At 48.1% G+C, this 19,858-nt stretch overlaps 1 protein-coding gene across 1 annotated transcript in view; it reads right to left on the minus strand.

Moving 5' to 3' along the window:
* The window catches only part of PIK3C2A (phosphatidylinositol-4-phosphate 3-kinase catalytic subunit type 2 alpha), an 852,450-nt gene that overhangs the window by 201,334 nt on the left and 631,258 nt on the right, over nucleotides 1–19,858 (minus strand). The window contains 1 exon segment of the mRNA XM_069223730.1: nucleotides 8,529–8,665. Coding sequence (XP_069079831.1) covers nucleotides 8,529–8,665 — 137 coding nt within the window.

Below are 19,858 nucleotides of genomic sequence, written 5' to 3' on the forward strand. Positions count from 1 at the left end.
ACAGTACGGATCTTACTCACATGCTGTCTTATGTAAGTTTCAAGTAATTGCACAGTAGCTGTTCCTTGTTCACAGGGCCACTGTTCTTTATTTATCCTATATTATTACCCACTCTTCTTTATTCAACCTACATTTGCATAGTTGGAGGTTCAGGGTTCACCAATGACAGATGAGAATGTTGGGGACTCTTTAATAATAGAGTTGAGCCACACAAAAAAAAGTTACATCAAGTTGAGAGTGAAGCCACTTAAAAACTTAAAAGATCAATAAATCAGGATGATTGATGTAAAAGAGCTTGCAAATTAGATTGTGTAGGGAAATGCCTCCTTGGCATGGTTACCCCCTGACTTTTTGCCGTTGCTGATGCAAAGTTATGATTTGAAAGTGTGCTGAGGCCTGCTAACCAGGCCCCAGCACCAGTGCTCTTTCCCTAAAACTGTACCTTTGTTTCCACAATTGGCACACCCTGGCATCCAGGTAAGTCCCTTGTAACTGGTACCCCTGGGACCAAGGGCCCTGATGCCAGGGACAGTCTCTGAGGGCTGCAGCATGTCTTATGCCACCCTGGGGACCCCTCACTCAGCACAGACACACTGCTTGCCAGCTTGTGTGTGCTGGTGGGGAGAACAATGACTAAGTCGACATGGCACTCCCCTCAGGGTGCCATGCCAACCTCACACTGCCTATGGCATAGATAAGTCACCCCTCTAGCAGGCCTTACAGCCCTAAGGCAGGGTGCACTATACCATAGGTGAGGGCATAGGGGCATGAGCACTATGCCCCTACAGTGTCTAAGCAAAACCTTAGACATTGTTATTGCAGGGTAGCCATAAGAGTATATGGTGTGGGAGTCTGTCATACACGAACTCCACAGCACCATAATGGCTACACTGAAAACTGTGAAGTTTGGTATCAAACTTCTCAGCACAATAAATGCACATGATGCCAGTGTGCAATTTATTGTAACATACACCCAGAGGGCATCTTAGAGATGCCCCCTGAATACCAATCCGACTGCTAGTGCTAGGCTGACCAGTCTCTGCCAGCCTGCCACACACAGACACTGATGCCAGTGTACATTTTATTGTGAAATACTCCCCAGAGGGCATCTTAGAGATGCCCCCTGAAAACATACCAGACTTCCAGTGTGGGCTGACTAGTTTTACCAGCCTGCCACATACCAGACATGTTGCTGGCCACATGGGGAGAGTGCCTTTGTCACTCTGTGGCTAGTAACAAACCCTGTACTGGGTGGAGGTGCTTCTCACCTCCCCCTGCAGGAACTGTAACATCTGGCGGTGAGCCTCAACGGCTCACCCCCTTTGTTACAGCACCACAGGGCATTCCAGCTAGTGGAGATGCCCGCCCCCTCCGGCCACGGCCCCACGTTTGGCGGCAAGGCCGGAGGAGATAATGAGAAAAACAAGGAGGAATCACTGGCCAGTCGGGACAACCCCTAAGGTGTCCTGAGCTGAGGGGACTCTGACTTTTAGAAATCCTCCATCTTGCAGATGGAGGATTCCCCCAATAGGATTAGGGATGTGCCCCCCTCCCCTCAGGGAGGAGGCACAAAGAGGGTGTAGCCACCCTCAGGGCTAGTAGCCATTGGCTACTAACCCCCCAGAACCTAGGAAGATAGATTTCTACAACCTGAGGATGAAGAAGGACTGCTGACATGAAGCCCTGCAGAGAAGACAGAGACACCAACTGCTTTGGCCCCAGCCCTACCGGCCTGTCTCCGCACTTCAAGAAAAACTGCAACAGCGACGCGTTCCCCAGGGTCCAGCGACCTCTGAAGCCTCACAGGACTGCCCTGCATCTAAAAGGACCAAGAACTCCCGAGGACAGCGGCTCTGCTCCAAAGAAGAACCAACTTTGCAACAAAGAAACAAACTTTAAAGGACTGCACGTTTCCCGCCGGAAGCATGAGACTTTCCACTCTGCACCCGACGCCCCTTGCTCGACCTGCGAAGAACCAACACTAAAGGGAGGACTCCCCGGCGACTGCGACCCTGTGAGTAGCCAGAGTTGACCCCCCTGAGTCCACCCAGCGACGCCTGCAGAGGGAATCCAGAGGCTCCCCCTGACCGCGACTGCCTGCTTCTATGAACCCGACGCCTGGTAAAGACACTGCACCCGCAGCCCCCAGGACCTGAAGGATCCGACCTCCAGTGCAGAAGCGACCCCCAGGTGGCCCTCTCCCTTGCCCAGGTGGTGGCTACCCCGAGGAGCCCCCCCCTTGTCTGCCTGATTCGCTGAAGAGACCTGTTTGCACTCTGCACCCGGCCGCCCCTGTGCCGCTGAGGGTGTACTTTTTGTGCTGACTTGTGTCCCCCCCGTGCCCTACAAAACCCCCCTGGTCTGCCCTCCGAAGTTGCGGGTACCTACCTGCTGGCAGACTGGAACCGGGGCACCCCCTTCTCCATTGAAGCCTATGTGTTTTGGGCACCACTTTGACCTCGGCACCTGACCGGCCCTGAGCTGCTGGTGTGGTAACTTTGGGGTTGCCCTGAACCCCCAACGGTGGGCTACCTTGGACCCAACTTTGAACCCTGTAGGTGGTTTACTTACCTGCAAAACTAACAAATACTTACCTCCCCCAGGAACTGTTGAAATTTGCACTACGTCTAGTTTTAAAATAGCTAATTGCCATTTTTGCCACAACTGTACATGCTATTTTGCTGATTCAAAGTTCCTATGATACCTAAGTGAAGTACCTTTCATTTGAAGTATTGACTGTAAAATTTGAACCTGTGGTTCTTAAAATAAACTAAGAAAATATATTTTTCTATACAAAAACCTATTGGCCTGGAATTGTCTGAGTGTGTGTTCCTCATTTATTGCCTGTGTGTGTACAACAAATGCTTAACACTACCCTCTGATAAGCCTACTGCTCGACCACACTACCACAAAATAGAGCATTAGAATTATCTCTTTTTGCCACTATCTTACCTCTAAGGGGAACCCTTGGACTCTGTGCATGCTATTTCTTACTTTGAAATAGTACATACAGAGCCAACTTCCTCAGATTGTATAAGACGCTCCTCTCACAGTCCTGTGTGGGGGGCCGCGCAATACTAGCACCAGAAACCTTAGTGGCACGAAAGCCGTTCCTGCTGATTTTCACGCCCAGAGGCACCTTTCAGCCGGCAACGGACCTGCTGTGCGGTACACTCCTCTGACAGCCTGGTGGGGGGGCTGCACACTACTAGCACAGAAACCTCAGCAGCAGGCAAGCTGCTCCCACTGATTTTCGCACCCGGAGGTGTTTTCAGGCGGCAACGTGTGTGGGTCGGTGCCCGTGCGAAGGTTGAGCCGAGACGGGCTGGTCTTAGCCCGGCAGAGATCATTAGAGGCCGGCTGGGCCTACCCTCTTTCAAAGTTTTTCTCCACCCTGAAAGCTCTTGGCTATTTACTTTGTGGGTAACCTTTGCGCCCATTCTTGGGAAGCTCGAATAATGTGGTAAAAAGGAAAGTAATTACTGGCTTCACCTCAACTCTGCAAGTTCACCCTCGGTGCTCCACTGATAATTTCTTAGTACGGGCTGTAGATTTGGTATCCAAAGAAATTAAGTTAGCGGAGCAATGTCTTTCCTTAGTGACGGAGGACACTGAACCCATGTCCCTCACTAAACCATTGAGTCCTTCTGTTACACGCATTTCTGGCCCTGCTGGAAGTGCACCACTAGTTAAATCTTCAATGGTGCCCTTTACCCAACACCCCCCTTTGGAGTCAAGTGGAGTTGTTGTAGGTGATCTAGTGACAGAGGAAGTTCTGGATGCAGTTGACTGCTCTTTTGTCCCAGGCTGCTCTTCAGACTCTGGCCCATTAGCGAAAAAGCTAAGGAGTGCCCCAAGATCCAAGCAACTCGACCTCTGCAGCCTCCTGAAACTGATAATCCCATTAATCCTGTGTCACTGTAATCACCCAATGCCGACTCCTGGGCTTCGATGAGGACTTGGCTTAATGACTTGTTTAACTCCAAGCTGCAACATATTCATAGCCAATTAGCCTCACTAGAATCCAGCTTGGGCAACTTAATGTCTGTGGCCGTGAAGGGGCCCTTTAAACTACAGTCTGTAGCGACCCAGACAAAGCTCTCTGATTGGTCTCCCACCACGTTAGCTGCTCCTGGTCCTAGTCATCCATCAATGTAGTTGTTTAGAGCCTGTTCCCAGCCCACCAAATGGCGGTAGTGGTGATGGTCTTGCCAAACAGTCAGCCACAATTACTTTAATTCTCACCCACAGTATCTAATCCCCCAGTTTCCTAATAATATGTCACATCTTGCTAGACAACAGAGTCAAAAATTGATAGAGTACACTCAGACTCAGCTCCCGGTCATTGATTTGCCCCCAGCCTCATGCCCCTAAATGGTTATTTTAGATAATGTGCCTAGGCTTCAAGGGAATCTCATTGAAACTACCTCAACTTTCAAAAACAATCAACTCCCAAAAATAAAGTCATTTGTTGGTTAAATACAAATGTATGCTGTAAGTGGGACCTTTTTAAAGAGATTTTGTGTGTGCGATGGGTGGGAAGATTATGTCCTTTGAGGAGGCAAGCGCTTGGTGACCTTGTGATTGTTAACTTCCGTGATCCTGGTGTCTCTAGGGAAGTGCTTGCCCTAGCTAGAGCTGGCCTGATGAAATTTAAGCAGATCCAAATATTACCTTTAGTTTTTTTCTTTTTTTTTTTTCTTACAGACATCTAGCCTCTGCTTGTATTGCAGATATTACTGTAAATCAAATTCCTCAACATGCTCCTGCATCGGCTATAGGGAACTGTCCTCCCCCTACTCCTCTCCCACTTAGCAATAGATATCCAGCTTTGAATGAGCTGGAAGATATTGATTGACAACTATCCACAAATTTATCAGTGTAACTAGAGGAGCTGTTTGTGGGGGTGCTCAGGCATTGGGGGAGCATTACTGTTATGCTGACTGAGCCAGAGACTAGTTTTTCTGCAAACCCACATATAGAGGTGATAATTTCACTGACTGGGTTCCCACCTTTCGCTAGCAAGATGCCTTACTTGAAATTTCTTAGTTGGAACGTAACTGGCTTGGCCTCAAAGTTTGAGGGTGAGGGATGGCGGTTGTTTATATCCAACTTTGATATTTTTTTTATGCAAGGAACCTGGGCTGCGTCCGAATTTGTTCTTGATGGGCACACTCGTTTTAGCAAGTTTGCCACTCCCTCAACCTCAGGTCATGCTAAAGGGGGTCTGGTGGCTTGGTTCCAGGTCAATATTGGGTGCAAAATTATTCCAGTAGCAACAGGCATTTGAGGGGTTCTGGTGTTTGAGGTTAGTTGAGGTGGGAGGTTAAGAATTTTTATGATGAATTATTATAATAACGATTTTGCATCTAATAATAATTCTGCTTTTCAAGGCCTCTCTACAGTTATTGGCTCTATAGCTGATGGAGCTCAGGCTAAAGATGGCTTATTTAACCTTCTACTGGCAGGGGATTTTAATAATATATCCCTACGAGTTGACTACCCCTTCGACCCGGTCAGTTGGAAAGTGGACCAGGCAGGTTTGGCTCCAAAGGAGTGCCATTTATATGCCTTTCTGCTGTTATATGACCTAGCCAGTCCTGTTATTAGCTCAGACAGTATGGTGGCTCCAACCTTTATTGGGTGAGGGGGTAGCTCACCCATTGACTATGTGTTTACTTCTTGGAATCTTCTGGCATTGACCCATGGGACTGAAATTATACCATCTGTCTATATTGACCACAACCCCCTGGCCATATTTGTTAAAGCTACTTCGCAGGCTGGAATGAAGGTGGTCAGTTCGAATTAAATTCTAGGGACTAAGAATAAAGGCATGAGGGTGGTCTGGTGTTTTGCTATTTTAGCGCTTGTCATGGACAAGGTGCAAAATGACTGGTCCAATTTGATAATATTGTGTCAAGCGGAGAGTGGTGACGCTGATAACTCTTTTAGGCTTTGTTGAGCTTTTGTCTCATATTAGGGATTTGATGAGTAGACCCACAAAGAAAGGTCCCTTAGTTGGTTGTGCATGGTTCGGCAAAGCGTGCAGGATGGCAAATGCCTCTTTGCGTCAGGCGCTTAGGCAAACTCCTAGAAATCAGGTTGTTGTATCTGCCTGTAAAAAGGCCTGTGCCCGGGCCTTGAAGAAGCAGAGGGCTGAAGTTAAAGAAGAGCAGTGGTTATAGTGGTTACCTGCCAAAAAAAGAATACTTTTGGTAGGTGGATTGGGCATGTCTAGCCAATGGTAATTCTTCGGACGATGTTACGTCACACATTACCCCTGAAGCCTGGGTTGATCATTTTTCCATCATCTCTGGGTCAGATGAGGTAAGACCCAATGTCTCTCAGGTGAATTTGCCTTTGAATCTTAGTTCCCCTTTTTCAGTGATTAAGGTATTAAAGGTTGTTCAGGACAGCCTCCCCAACAAGGCCCCTGGGTTTGTTTTTAAAGTGTCCAGAGTTTTGGTCCCCACTTTTAGCTAATATTTTTAACCCGGTGTGTAGAGTAGGGCCTCCAATGTCTTGGCGAACATCTGTAGTGGTACCAATTTTTTAAAAGGGCAACATCTTGAACCCCAGGTGTAATTTCTTTGTTAGACTCCTCCTCAAAATGGATAGGGCAGGTTGTGTTGAAACGCCTGATTTCTTGGATGCAAGAAAATAAAATTCTCTCTTAGGCCCAATATGGCTTTAGGAAAGGCTTGGGCACAAAAGAACAGTGTCTTAATCTCTAACTCCTTATGGCCAAGTAGAAATATATGAAGGGTGCTTCCATCCACTTGGCATTTATGGACCTGTTGAGTGCGTTCGATTGTGTCAATAGGCAAAAGTTGCTGGGAATTTTATGGACGGTGGGCTGGTGAACTTTTTGAGACTCTTACATCAGGAGTAAAGGACAAAAGTTAGGTATGTGCCAAATGGTGGGACCACCTCAACGTTCAGCGTTAGTCCTGGCGTATGCCAAGGGCGTGTTCTTGCCCTCAATCTATTCCTTTTGTATATTAATGGCCTAGAGAAAATCTTTGTCTCTATAGGAGCCAATGTCTTGCGTATTTGTAACAATGCCATTCCTGCTTTATTGTATGTTGATGACGCAGTCCTTCTGGCAACGACAGCCAATGGGCTTAAGCAGCTGGTAGGCAGCTTTGTTGAGTTTATGAAAGGTTTGGACCTTGAAACTAATTGCACGAAAACCTTTGTAATGGTCTGTGGTCATAAGAATACTGAGACTTGGCCGGTGAACATAGGAGGGCATGCCCTAGCTAAAGTAAGCTCTTTTCAAAAGCTGGGACTAGAATTTGATGAGGCCTGTAGTTGGCTCCCATGTTTGAAAAGCAGGGTCTCACGCTTCCTGCGTACAGTGGGAATTACTTATTTCCTAGCTGCTAAAATAGGGAGAACGTTGTTTGCCCCCATACTGGAAGTCTATAAGAGGAAGTGCTTACTTGTCGTGACTTTTGGTATGGGGTTGTGAGGGTACAAAGAGCCTGAGAGCATTCAGGTGGAAGAAAATCAATTCTGCTGCTGGTTTGGGTGTTCCACCATCCACACTGCACTTTAACCATCAGGAGTTGGGTATAGAATATCTACAGGATAGAATTAGTGTCACTCCTTTAGAGCACTGGTGCGTGATTTGGGCCAATGAGGAGGCTGTCCCTATTCAGTTGATTATTAAGGACTGCCTCGCCAGCGACCATGCCTTTTCGGTCCCGTGGCTGAGATGCATCAAAGCCTCCAGGACTGCCCTGGGCTGCCTGCATTTGTTTCAGAATTTGCATTTAATATCTAAAAAGGATAAAGCATGGGTTCAAGATTGCTTCCTCAAGCATAGACGGGCAGCCTGGGAGACTAATGAGGTAATGAAGCTGACAGTTAGGGAGTACTGTATGGCCCAAATCTCACCGGACCGGCACCTTACCTGCTGTATGTTCATAATGCATATGAACAAATGTCACAGACCTATTTTAGGTTGGGGTCTCTCCGCTGGATTCTGCCTTTCCCCAAGGGCAGTTCTCCTCTGGTGATATCCGAGTCTGTCCCTAGATGAACAATCTGCTGTGTCTTTTTGTACATTTAATGAGCCTTTTAAGAAACGGCATTTGGTACCACTGTTACAGCAAAATAATTTTACTAATTGCAGGGCAGCTTTGATCTTCCCTCCAACAGTTGAATGATCATGATGTATGCAGTTCTGTCGGCTACTTCTTAAAAGGTGCTGTGGCTTGGCGTAAGACGTTGCTGTTTTTAGCTATTTTGATAATAAGATGATGTCCTTGTTTTAAATGGGATTTGATGTAGGATTTTTACATGAAAAGATGTTATTTGTATATATGATCTATTTTTATATAGTGTGTTATATGGTGATTCTTTTATGATTTAAATTTTTATATGATCGAATAAAACGTAATTCATTCATTTATTCATTCAGACTGTTTAAGACACTGTAACATTTAAGGTACTGCTAGTTGATATTAGAGTCTACAAAATTACCAACCTTGTTTTATGACTACTTTAAAGCTAATTAATACCTTTTCATAGTCTTCATCTGAAGGATTATACTTTCTTAACCACTCTGCAAGAGGCTTATCCTTAAATGACCCTGTGACTCCGTATTCCACTTGAATTTTTCGAAGTGTTTCTGAAGAAAGCACTAACTCCACCATTCCTTAATTAAAAGAAAAACAATGCACATTTGTTTCTTGAGCTTTAGGAAGTACTATACATAGTGACAATGAAGAAGAACATGATACAAGTTACCAATGCCTGAAACAAAAAAGATGGATTGATGATAGTAATGGTTTGAAAGGTAAGACAAGTATACATATAACTTTGTAGATTGATTCTAAACTTACGTTGCACAGAACAGTAGAAACTATCATAAATTCAACTACATATCATTCTTAGGATATAACATTACAAATGCAATAAAAGGTATACAGGTATAGAGGAATAAACCTAAATGTTTTGCATGGTGTAAAAGTAATAATGACGATATTCTGTTGCTATATCCAAAGCCTTAGCGCAAAAATAATGCCAATTTCAGTTGAAAAAAGGGAAACCTAAAAATGTCATGTTCCTTTCCTTCTGTTTACTCAACCCCTTTTCTGTAGGTCCTAGCCCTGCAGTACCAGAAGTAATAGAACTTTCATGGTAGGTCACTGCTAATGACTGAGATGAGAGGATGAAAAAGGGATTGTAAAGTAATGTCACATATCCTGTTAGGAACAGACCAAAGAAAAAGTAATTGCCATGGCCCAATCATTCAGTTTCCATACGAGAAAAAGGGTATTTCATTTGGAGTGGCAACACCTACATAAGTGCCACTCGAATCCACCTTGTTCAAGGAGCTTTCATGAGACTGTGATCAAAAGAAGCAATCGTAAACAAGCTTACATATTAACCCAATGTTAAGTCATCCATGTTTTGAAATGCATACAAAACTACTTTGTACAGCTTGTTTTCATTACTAGTAGTGTTCCCAAAATAACAAAGGGTTCTTAAGATTAATGGAGTATACAGGTCACCAGTGAAGTGATCTAGGACAGGGGTATGATGGAGTTCTAAGTTGTTCATCATACACAAGAGTGATCATTTGGCAATACGGCAACCAAAGAGAGTCTTGAAAGGCTGGCATGGATGTTTATGGTAGTGAATATTACTACTGGTTTTCTTATCAAGAGATGCGAAGTGAAGGCAATCAGAAAGTAGGAGGTGGAGCATTGCCACTCACCTGATTTGGGAAGAACAAATTAAATACCTTCAATAATGCCTTATCTGTTAGAGACAATGGGGGTCATTCCGACCCCGGCGGCCGGGAGCACCGCCAACAGGCTGGCGGTGCCCCGCAGGGCATTCTGACCGCGGCGGTTTGGCCGCGGTCAGACAAGGAAAACCGGCGGTCTCCCGCCGGTTTTCCGCTGCCCTGGGAACCCCCCATGGCGGCGCAGCTTGCTGCGCCGCCATGGGGGATTCCGACCCCCTCACCGCCATCCTGTTCCTGGCGGCTCCGACCGCCAGGAACAGGATGGCGGTGAGGGGTGTCGTGGGGCCCCTGGGGGCCCCTGCAGTGCCCATGCCAATGGCATGGGCACTGCAGGGGCCCCCGTAAGAGGGCCCCACTTTGTATTTCAGTGTCTGCTTTGCAGACACTGAAATACGCGACGGGTGCCACTGCACCCGTCACACATACCCACTCCGCCGGCTCCATTCGGAGCCGGCTTCCTCGTGGGGAAGGGTTTCCCGCTGGGCTGGCGGGCGGCCCTCTGGCGGTCGCCCGCCAGCCCAGCGGGAAAGCCAGAATGGCCTCCGCGGTCTTTCGACCGCGGAGCGGCCATTTGGCAGCACCCTCCAGGCAGGCGGCTCCCGCTGCCCGCCGGGCTCAGAATGAGCCCCAATATCTAGTTGCAGATTCCTTACTTTTGAATTTCCCCCAGGGTTCAAACTTTTTGAGCAGTACCTCTGCATGCCATTAGGTGGTGTCGTTCAGCTCTGCGTCTGTCGTTGACCGCATCTGCATTAGTTATGACGTTGAGGTTCCTATTCAGGCACCACCTCAGCTTGCTGACGTCAGTTTTTTTTCACAACTTTCCACGCCAGAAGTGCAGAGCCATGAAGAACACCGACTACTGGTGCTTTAAAACTAAGGCCATGAAAGGGGAGTCCCCGACTCCCTTGAAATCAGTTCGCAGAGCAGGAGGATGGGAGAGTTGGAAAGGAATCTGCGACTAGATATAGTTGCTACCATTTAAGGAGTTACCAAAGGTAAGTAACTTGTTCATCAGACAGACTTCTAGTTGCTGATTCCTTACCTTTAAATAGATACCAAGTGTAAGGAAATGCCTCCTTGGCATGGTTACCCCCTAACTTTTTGCCTTTGCTGATGCCAAGTTATGATTTGAAAGTGTGCTGGGACCCTGCTAACCAGGCCCAGCACCAGTGTTCTTTCCCTAAACTGTACCTTTGTCTCCACAACTGGCACAACCCTGGCACTCAGGTAAGCCCCTTGCAACTGGTACCCCTGGTACCAAGGGCCCTGATGCCAGGGAAGGTCACTAAGGGCTGCAGCATGTATTATGCACCCTGGGGACCCCTCACTCAGCAAATGCACACTGCCTCACAGCTTGTGTGTGCTGGTGGGGAGAAAATTACTAAGTCAACATGGCACTCCCCTCATAGTGCCATGCCAACCTCACACTGCCTGTGGCATAGGTAAATCACCCCTCTACCAGGCATTACAGCCCCAAGGCAGAGTGCACTGTACCATGAGCACTATGCCCCTACAGTGTCTAAGCAAAACCTTAGACATTGTAAGTGCAGGGGAAGCATATGATTATATGGTCTGAGAGTTTGTCAAACACGAACTCCACAGTTCCATAATGGCTACACTGAAAACTGGGAAGTTTGGTATCAAACTTCTCAGCACAATAAATGCACACTGATGCCAGTGTACAATTTATTGCCACACACCAGACATGTTGCTGGCCACATGGGGAGAGTGCCTTTGTAACTCTCTGGCCAGGAACAAAGCCTGTACTGGGTGGAGGTTTTCTCACCTCCCCCTGCAGGAACTGTAACACCTGGCAGTGAGCCTCAAAGGCTCACCCCTTTTGTTACAGCGCCCCAGGGTGTCCCAGCTAGTGAAGATGCCTGCCCCTCCGGCCACTGCCCACACTTTTGGCGGCAGTGCTGGGGGAGATAATGAGAAAAACAAGGAGGTGTCACCCACCAGTCAGGACAGCCCCTAAGGTGTCCTGAGCTGAGGTGACCCCTGCCTTGAGAAATCCTCCATCTTGAGTATGGAGGATTCCCCCAATAGGATTACGGATGTGCCCCCCTCCCCACAGGGAGGAGGCACAAAGAGTGTGTAGCCACCCTCAAGGACAGTAGCCATTGGCTACTGCCCTCCCCAACCTAAACACACCCCTAAATTCAGTATTTAGTGGCTCCCCAGATCCCAGGAAATCAGATTCCTGCAACCTGAAGAAAGAAGAAGGACTGCTGACATACAAGTCTGCAGACAAGGAGAAAGACGACAACTTACTTGGCCCCAGCCCTACCGGTCTGTCTCCAACTTGGAAAACCTGCTCCATCGATGCATCCAACAGGGACCAGCGACCTCTGAAGCCTCAGAGGACTGCCCTGGACTACAGGACCAAGAAACTCCCGTGAACAGCGGCCCTCTTCAAAACCTGCAACTTCTTTGCAACAAAGAAGCAACTTCCAAAGACTTCACATTTCCTGCCGGAAGCGTGAGACTTCACACTCTGCACCCGACGCCCCCGGCTCGACCTGCAGAAAACAAACACCTCAGGGAGGACTACCCGGCGACTGCGAGCCCGTGAGTAACCAGAGACGACCCCCCTGAGCCCCCACAGCGACGCCTGCAGAGAGAATCCAGAGGCTCCCCGTAAACGTGACTGCCTGTAACAAGGGACCCGATTCCTGGAACCAAAACTGCACAGCAGCCACAAGGACCTGAAGGAACCGAACTTCAGTGCAAGAGCGACCCCCAAACGACCCTCTGCCTAGCCCAGGTGGTGGCAGTCCCGAGAAGCCCCCCCTGTGCCTGCCTGCAACCCTCCATTGTTTTCAATCTAAAACCTGACGCCTGGATTGCTCACTGCACCTGGCCGCCCCTGTGCCGCTGAGGGTGTACTTTGTGTGCCTTCTCGTGTCCCCCCCGGTGCTCTAGAAAACCCCCCTGGTCTGCCCCCGAGGACGCAAGTACTTACCTGCTGGCAGACTGGAACCGGAGCACTCCTGTTCCCCATAGGCTCCTATGTGTTTTTGGCACCTCTTTGACTTCTGTACCTGACCGGCCCTGAGCTGCTGGTGTGGTAACTTTGGGGTTGCCATGAACGCCCAACGGTGGGCTGCCTATGCCCCAAACATGAGACTTGTAAGTGTTTTACTTATCTTCAAAACTAACCTTTACTTAGCTCCCCCAGGAACTGTTGATTTTTGCAGTGTCCACTTTGAAAATAACTTATTGCCATTTTTACAAAGACTGTCCATGAAATAGTTTTCATTCAAAGTTCCTAAAGGATCTAAGTTAAGTACCTTACATTTAAAGTATTAATTGTAAATCTTGAACCTGTGGTTCTTAAAATAAACTAAGAAAATATATTTTTCAATATAAAAACCTATTGGCCTGGAGTAAGTCTTTGAGTGTGTGTTCCTCATTTATTGCCTGTGTGTGTACAACAAATGCTTAACACTATACCCTGATAAGCCTACTGCTCGACCACACTACCACAAAATAGAGCATTAGAATTATCTACTTTTGCCACTATCTTACCTCTAAGGGGAACCCTTGGACTCTGTGCACACTATTTCTCCCTTTGAAATAGTATATACAGAGCCAACTTCCTACACCAAGCAATACCATCCCAAGATGTGGGTCTGCGAACCAAGATCATAGTAGACAGTCCTGCAGGACCAAACGAACAAAGTACCAGTCTCTACGGACCTGACAAACAAGTTACTTAACTTCTTTAACTCATTATCTGGTAGAGACTATATCTAGCTGCAGATTCCTTACCTTTGAATTTTCCAGGCATCATGCTGGATCCGGAAGCTTTTGCTTGAGCAATACCCCTGCATGCGCCATTGGGTGGCTCTGTTTGGTTCCGTGTGGCATTGTCGGCGTCGCTGGCGCCACAAGTCAAGTGGCGGTCAATTATATAGGCACCACCCAGGTGCGCATAGTCATTAAGCAAACTGACAAATGTGTCAAAACTATGGCCCTGTAAGGGAGCACCCTGACCCTAGTAAATTAGTCAGCAGAGTGGGGAGACATGGGTGGGTGTAAGGAATCTGCAGCTGGATATAGTCTGTACCACATAATGCGTTATGGAAGTTAAGTAACTTGTTCATCTGACAGACACTTCTAGCTGCAGATTCCTTACCTTTGTATAGTTACCCAAGCCAAATACTCTTGGTAGTGGGCTTCGGACGAATTTCCTAAACTAGAAAGTCCTGCAGGACCGTACAGGCGAAATGCCCATCCCTGTGGACCTGACTGTCCAGACAGTAGTGTTTGGCAAACGTGTGCAGGGATGCCCAGGTTGCTGTCTGACAGATGTCCAGGACTGGAACTCCACGAGCTCACGCCGTAGTCGCAGCTTTTTCTCTGGTGGAATGGGCTCGCAAGCCCTTAGTAGGCGGTTTATTAGCCAGAGCGCAGCAGATTTTTATACCAAGAATGACTCGGCACGAAATGGTTTGTTTCTGTATTGCCCAACCTTTCTTTGCTCCCTCATATCCCACAAAGAGTTGGTTGTCCACCTGAAACTCTTTTGTGCGGTCAAGGTAGAATGACACAGCTCTTTTTTTACTACAATCAGTGGAGTCGCTCCTCTCCGTTGGAAGGTTGCAGGAGAGCAAAGAAGGTGGGCAGGGTAACAGACTGCCCCCACTGAAATGGGGTCACCACCTTAGGAAAGAAAGAGGCACAGTGCGAAGCACCACTTTGTCTGGAAACACTGTGAGATATGGAGGCTTGGATGACAAGGTGTGCAGCTCACTCACCCTCCAGGCAGATGTTATGGCCATGAGAAAGGCTGTTTTGATGTGAGCAGCCTGAGGGGACAGTTGTGAAGAGAATTAAACAGAGCACGCATGAAGAACATTAGAACCAGGTTCAGGTCCCACTAAGGCATACTAAAGGGCAAAGGGGGAAACACATGTACAAGTCCTTTCAGAAATATGGGGCTTAAATAATGAGGGTTGGTCAGGCAGCCACAGAAAAGCGGATAAAGCAGACAAATAGCCCTTAAGAGTGTCCAAAGCACAGCCTTGCTGGGCAAGAAACAGAATGAAAAGAACATCAGAGAAGAAGAAAGAGGATCCAAAGACTTCTATGTGCAAATCTTGCTCAATGACAGGCATATACCGTTTTTGTGGAGTAACTCCTGGATGCTAAAATAACATTACAGACTTCAGGAGGAAGGTCAAAGGCCTTCTTCAATCACCGCTCAATCTCCATGCATGAAGGTGCAGGGTTGAAGTTTCAGGTGGAGAACCCTCCCCTGCTGCTAAAACAGAAGATCCTCCTGAAGGGGCAGCCTGATCAGAGGATCGATACTCATTTTCAGAAGCTCAGGGATACCAGACTCTGTGCCCAGGCCAGAGTGTAGGAGGCTGGCCTGGCTTATAGTGGGTACCTTCTGGTACTTACACCTTGTGGCAGGTCCAGTTATCCCTTATTAGTAGATTAGAAGTGTTCTAGCAGCTTAGACTGATAGAGGTAACAATAGCAGAGCAGCTTAGGCTGAACTAGGAGACATGCAAAGCTTCTACTATACCACTTATATCATATAGCACTATATCATAAGAAAACACAATACTCAGAGTTACAAAAAAATAAAGGTACTTTATTTTAGTGACAATATGCCAAAAGTATCTCAAGAGGATATACTCCCTTAGGAGGTAAGTAATATACACAAAATATACACACACAACCAAAATCAGGTAAGTAAACAGTTAGAAAAGTAGTGCAAACACTGTAGAACACAATAGAATGCAATAGGAGAAAATAGGCCTGGGGCAACACAAACCATATACTCCAAAAGTGGAATGCGAACCATGAATGGACCCCAGGCCTAGTGTAGTGTGTAGAGGGTCACTGGGAGTGTAAGAAAACACTAAGGGTGTCCCAGATACCCCACCCCAAGACCCTGAAAAGTAGGAGTAAAGTTACCCTACTACCCCAGAAAGACAGTAAAGTCAAGATAGGGGATTCTGCAAGGACAACAACTGACGGCAAAGCACTGAAGACGGATTCCTGGACCTGAGGACCTGTAAAGGAAGGGGACCAAGTTCAAGAGTCACGCAAATGCCCGGGGGGGCAGGAGCCTACTAAACCCCGGATGAAGGTGCAAAAGGGCTGCCTCTGGGTGGAAGAAGCCAAAGATTTTGCAACAACGGAAGATGCCAGGAACGTCTCCTTTGGTCAGAAGATGTCACACGGCGTGCTGGAGGATGCAGAGTTGTTTCCACGCAGAAAGACCACAAACAAGCCTTGCTAGCTGCAAGAGTCACTGTTGAAGGTTTTGGGTGCTGCCAGGGCCCAGGAAGGACCAGGAGGTTGCCTCTTGGAGGAGGAGACAGATGAGGCACTCAGCAACACAGAGAGCCCACGCAGAAGCAGACAGCACCCGCAGAACCACCTGAACAGGCGTTCAGAAAATCTGAGCACGGCGGTCGACTCAGCACAACAGAAGGGAGTCCCACGAAGTCGGAGTCCAACTCAGCGAGTTGGGCAATGCAGGACGGAGTGCTGGGGACCTGGGCTAGGATGTGCACGAAGGAAGTCTTGCAAAAGTGCACAGAAGCCCGAGCAGCTGCGGATCACGCAGTAAACAGGATTACTGTCTGGCGTGGGGAGGCAAGGACTTACCTCCCCCAAATTTGGACAGAAGGGCCACTGGACTGTCTGGGACACTCAGACCCAGCTCCTGTGTTTCAGGGACCACGCTCGTCAGGATGAGAGGGGACCCAGAGGGCCGGTGATGCAGAAGTTTGGTGCCTGCGTTGGCAGGGGGAAGATTCCGTCGAGCCACAGATTTCTTCTTGGCTTCCAGTGAAGGGTGAAGGCAGACAGCCCTCAGAGCATGCACCACCAGGAAACAGTCGAGAAAGCCGTCAGGATGAGGCGTTTGCTACTTTGTTGCGGTTTTGCAGGCGTCCTGGAGCAGTCAGCGGTCGATCCTTTGCAGAAGTCTAAGAGGGAAGTGCAGAGGAACTCTGGTGAGCTCTTGCATTCGTTATCTGGTGAGATACCCACAGGAGAGACTATAAATAGCCCTCAGAGGAGAATTGGCTACAGAGAAACTTAAGCACCTATCAGGAGGGGTCTCTGACGTCACCTGCTGGCACTGGCCACTCAGAGGTGTCCATTGTGCCCTCACACCTCTGCATCCAAGATGGCAGAGGTCTGGGACACAGTGGTGGAGCACTGGGCACCTCCCCTGGGAGGTGCTGGTCAGGGGAGTGGTCACTCCCCTTTTCTTTGTCCAGTTTGGTGCCACAGCAGGGCTGGGGGGATCCCTGAACCGGTGTAGACTGGCTTATGCAAGGGGGGCACCATCTGTGCCCTTAAAAGCATTTCCAGAGGCCAGGAGAGGCTACTCCTCCCAGGCCCTTAACACCTATTTCCAAAGGGAGAGGGTGTAACACCCTCTCTCAGAGGAAATCCTTTGTTCTGCCTTCCTGGGACTGGGCTGCCCAGACCCCAGGGGGGCCAGAAACCTGTCTGAGGGTTGGCAGCAGCTGCAGAGAAACCCCAGAAAGTTAGTTTGGCAGTAGCCGGGCTCTATGCTGGAGACCCAGGGATGCATGGAATTGTATACCAGAATGGTATTGGGGTGACAATTCCATGATCCTAGACATGTTACATGGCCATGTTTGGAGTTACCATGGTGACGCTACATATAGGTATTGGCCTATATGTAGTGCACGCGTGTAATGGTGTCCCCGCAATCACAAAGTCCGGGGAAATTGCCCTGAACAATATGGCAGCATCTTGGCTAGTGCCAGGGTGCCCTCACACTAAGTAACTTTGCACCTAACCTTCACTAAGTGAAGGTTAGACATATAGGTGACTTATAAGTTACTTAAGTGCAGTGTAAAATGGCTGTGAAATAACGTGGAGGTTATTTCACTCAGGCTGCAGCACAAGTTCTGTATAAGAATTGTCTGAGCTCCCTATGGGTGGCAAAAGAAAAGCTGCAGCCCATAGAGATCTCCTGGAACCCCAATACCCTGGGTACCTAGGTACCGTATACTAGGGAATTTTAAGGGTGTTCCAGTGTGCCAATCAGAATTGGTAAAATGTGTCACTAGCCTGCAGTGACAATTCTAAAAGCAGAGAGAGCATAAACACTGAGGTTCTGGTTAGCAGAGCCTCAGTGATACAGCTAGGCATCACACAGGGAACACATACAGGCCACAAACTTATCAGCACTGGGGTCCTGGCTAGCAGGATCCCAGTGACACATATCAAACACACTGAAACCATAGGGTTTTCACTATGAGCACTATGCCCTGGCTATCAGGATCCCAGTGAGACAGTAAAAACACCCAGACATATACTCACAAACAGGCCAAAAGTGGGGGGGTAACAAGGCTACCTTCCTATACAGAGCCACAAGGATTACTGGACCCGGTCATTCTTTATCTTCTTGAGAACTCTGGCCAGGAGGGGAACGGGTGGAAAGGAGTACAGCAGTCTTAAGCTCCACTTGAAATGAAATCATCGCTGAGCAACTGCAGCCTTGAAAACTCCAACGCCCAATACTGCTGACATTGAGATAGTGACTGTTCTCTTTGGAGGCAAACAGATTTAACCAAGGCTCTCCCCACTGCTAAAAGAGTTGTTGCCCCACTTCAATGTGGAGATACCACTTGTGATCAGCTAGGCATCGACGGCTGAGTTTGTCCACCCTGGCATTCAGAGTACCTGCCAGGTGTTGAACCACCAGGGTTATGTGCTGTTCCGGCCATGTCCAGCGACGCAGGGTCTCTTAACAAACTGTCCACTACTCCACCAGTAGTTTGATGTGGAGCCTGGATTCCACCAGAGACCACAGTCCTCTGATCTCCACCTTTCCCAGATGGCCGCCCCATCCCAGAAGTGACACACCAGTCACTACTGTTAGATCTGGCTGTAGAAGGGAGAGGAGTCTGTCTTTGATCCAATTGCGGCTCGTAAGCCACCACTTCAGGTCTTTTGCAGTTCCCTCCGAGAACTGGACCATTTCAGAGAGCGACTTACCTGATGCTGCACCGAATGGAACTTCAGGTTCCACTGCAGAGCCTGTGTATGTCATCTGGTATGACTTACCAGCAGGATGCAGGAGGCCATGAGGCCCAGCAGCCTCAGAGTCAGTCTCACCGAAAACCAGGACAGAGGCCAACATCGGTATCATAACCTGAGTATCTTGGACTCGCTGTTCTGGAGGATACGCCTGAAACTGCACTGTGTCCAGAACAGCGCCTGTGAAAGAGTATCTAAGAGGCAGGCAGGAGGTTCGCCATAGTCTGAAGGTCGGGTTTCCTTCTACTGGAGCACTCGTGGTTGGGGGTTGTAGGGAGCTGGATTATGTTTCAAGTACCCACCCCCCCACACACTTTTTGCCTGGTTTTTAGATGAAACTTCAACTGGGTTCCTGTTAACTAGGTCCCAGTGTCCGTGTTTCATCTCTAAAACAAAGACACCTGGTTACTTGATCTCCAAGTGACCAGGACCTGAAGCCCTGTATAAGCCCCTAGCAAATGGTATGTCTGGTACCTAGGGCATGGGTTCTGAAGAGGTCTCCTGAGAGCTGCAGCACAACTTGTGTCACTCTGAGGGTCCCAACACCAACCTTATGCAGACTGCCATTGCAGGCTGTGTGACAATGTGCTTCCAAAATTGAAGAAAAAGAATTTAGGTTTTGTGTGGACCATAGGGGACGCAAAGCTGTGACAAAAACATACGCACACTGAATTCCTAGAGCTGATGAACCAATTGACAGGTTAGGGGCAGCCAAATATCTCACTACTTTTGATCCAACATCAGGGTACGGGCAGATAGGTCTGATCCCTGGAGCAAAGGAAAAATCAGCCTTCTCGACTCCTGATGGGCATTATCAGTTTGATGCGGTTGGAGGGTCAAGGAGACCGACAATACCAATCCTTATTCTTTCAAAGGGAACCTTAACCACTGGAAGTAGAATTAAGGGGGTCTTTGGGTGGCCACCTGTCTTGTCGCTGGCTTGACAGGTGGTGCTGGAGTTCCAAAACTCCTTCACTGACATACGTGGCCAGTAGAAGCGGTTCACCAACGACTCCCATGTTTTACCCTGGTCAAGATGCC

This window comes from Pleurodeles waltl, chromosome 3_1 (genome assembly GCF_031143425.1).
Source record: "Pleurodeles waltl isolate 20211129_DDA chromosome 3_1, aPleWal1.hap1.20221129, whole genome shotgun sequence".
NCBI classification, from domain to species: domain Eukaryota; kingdom Metazoa; phylum Chordata; class Amphibia; order Caudata; family Salamandridae; genus Pleurodeles; species Pleurodeles waltl.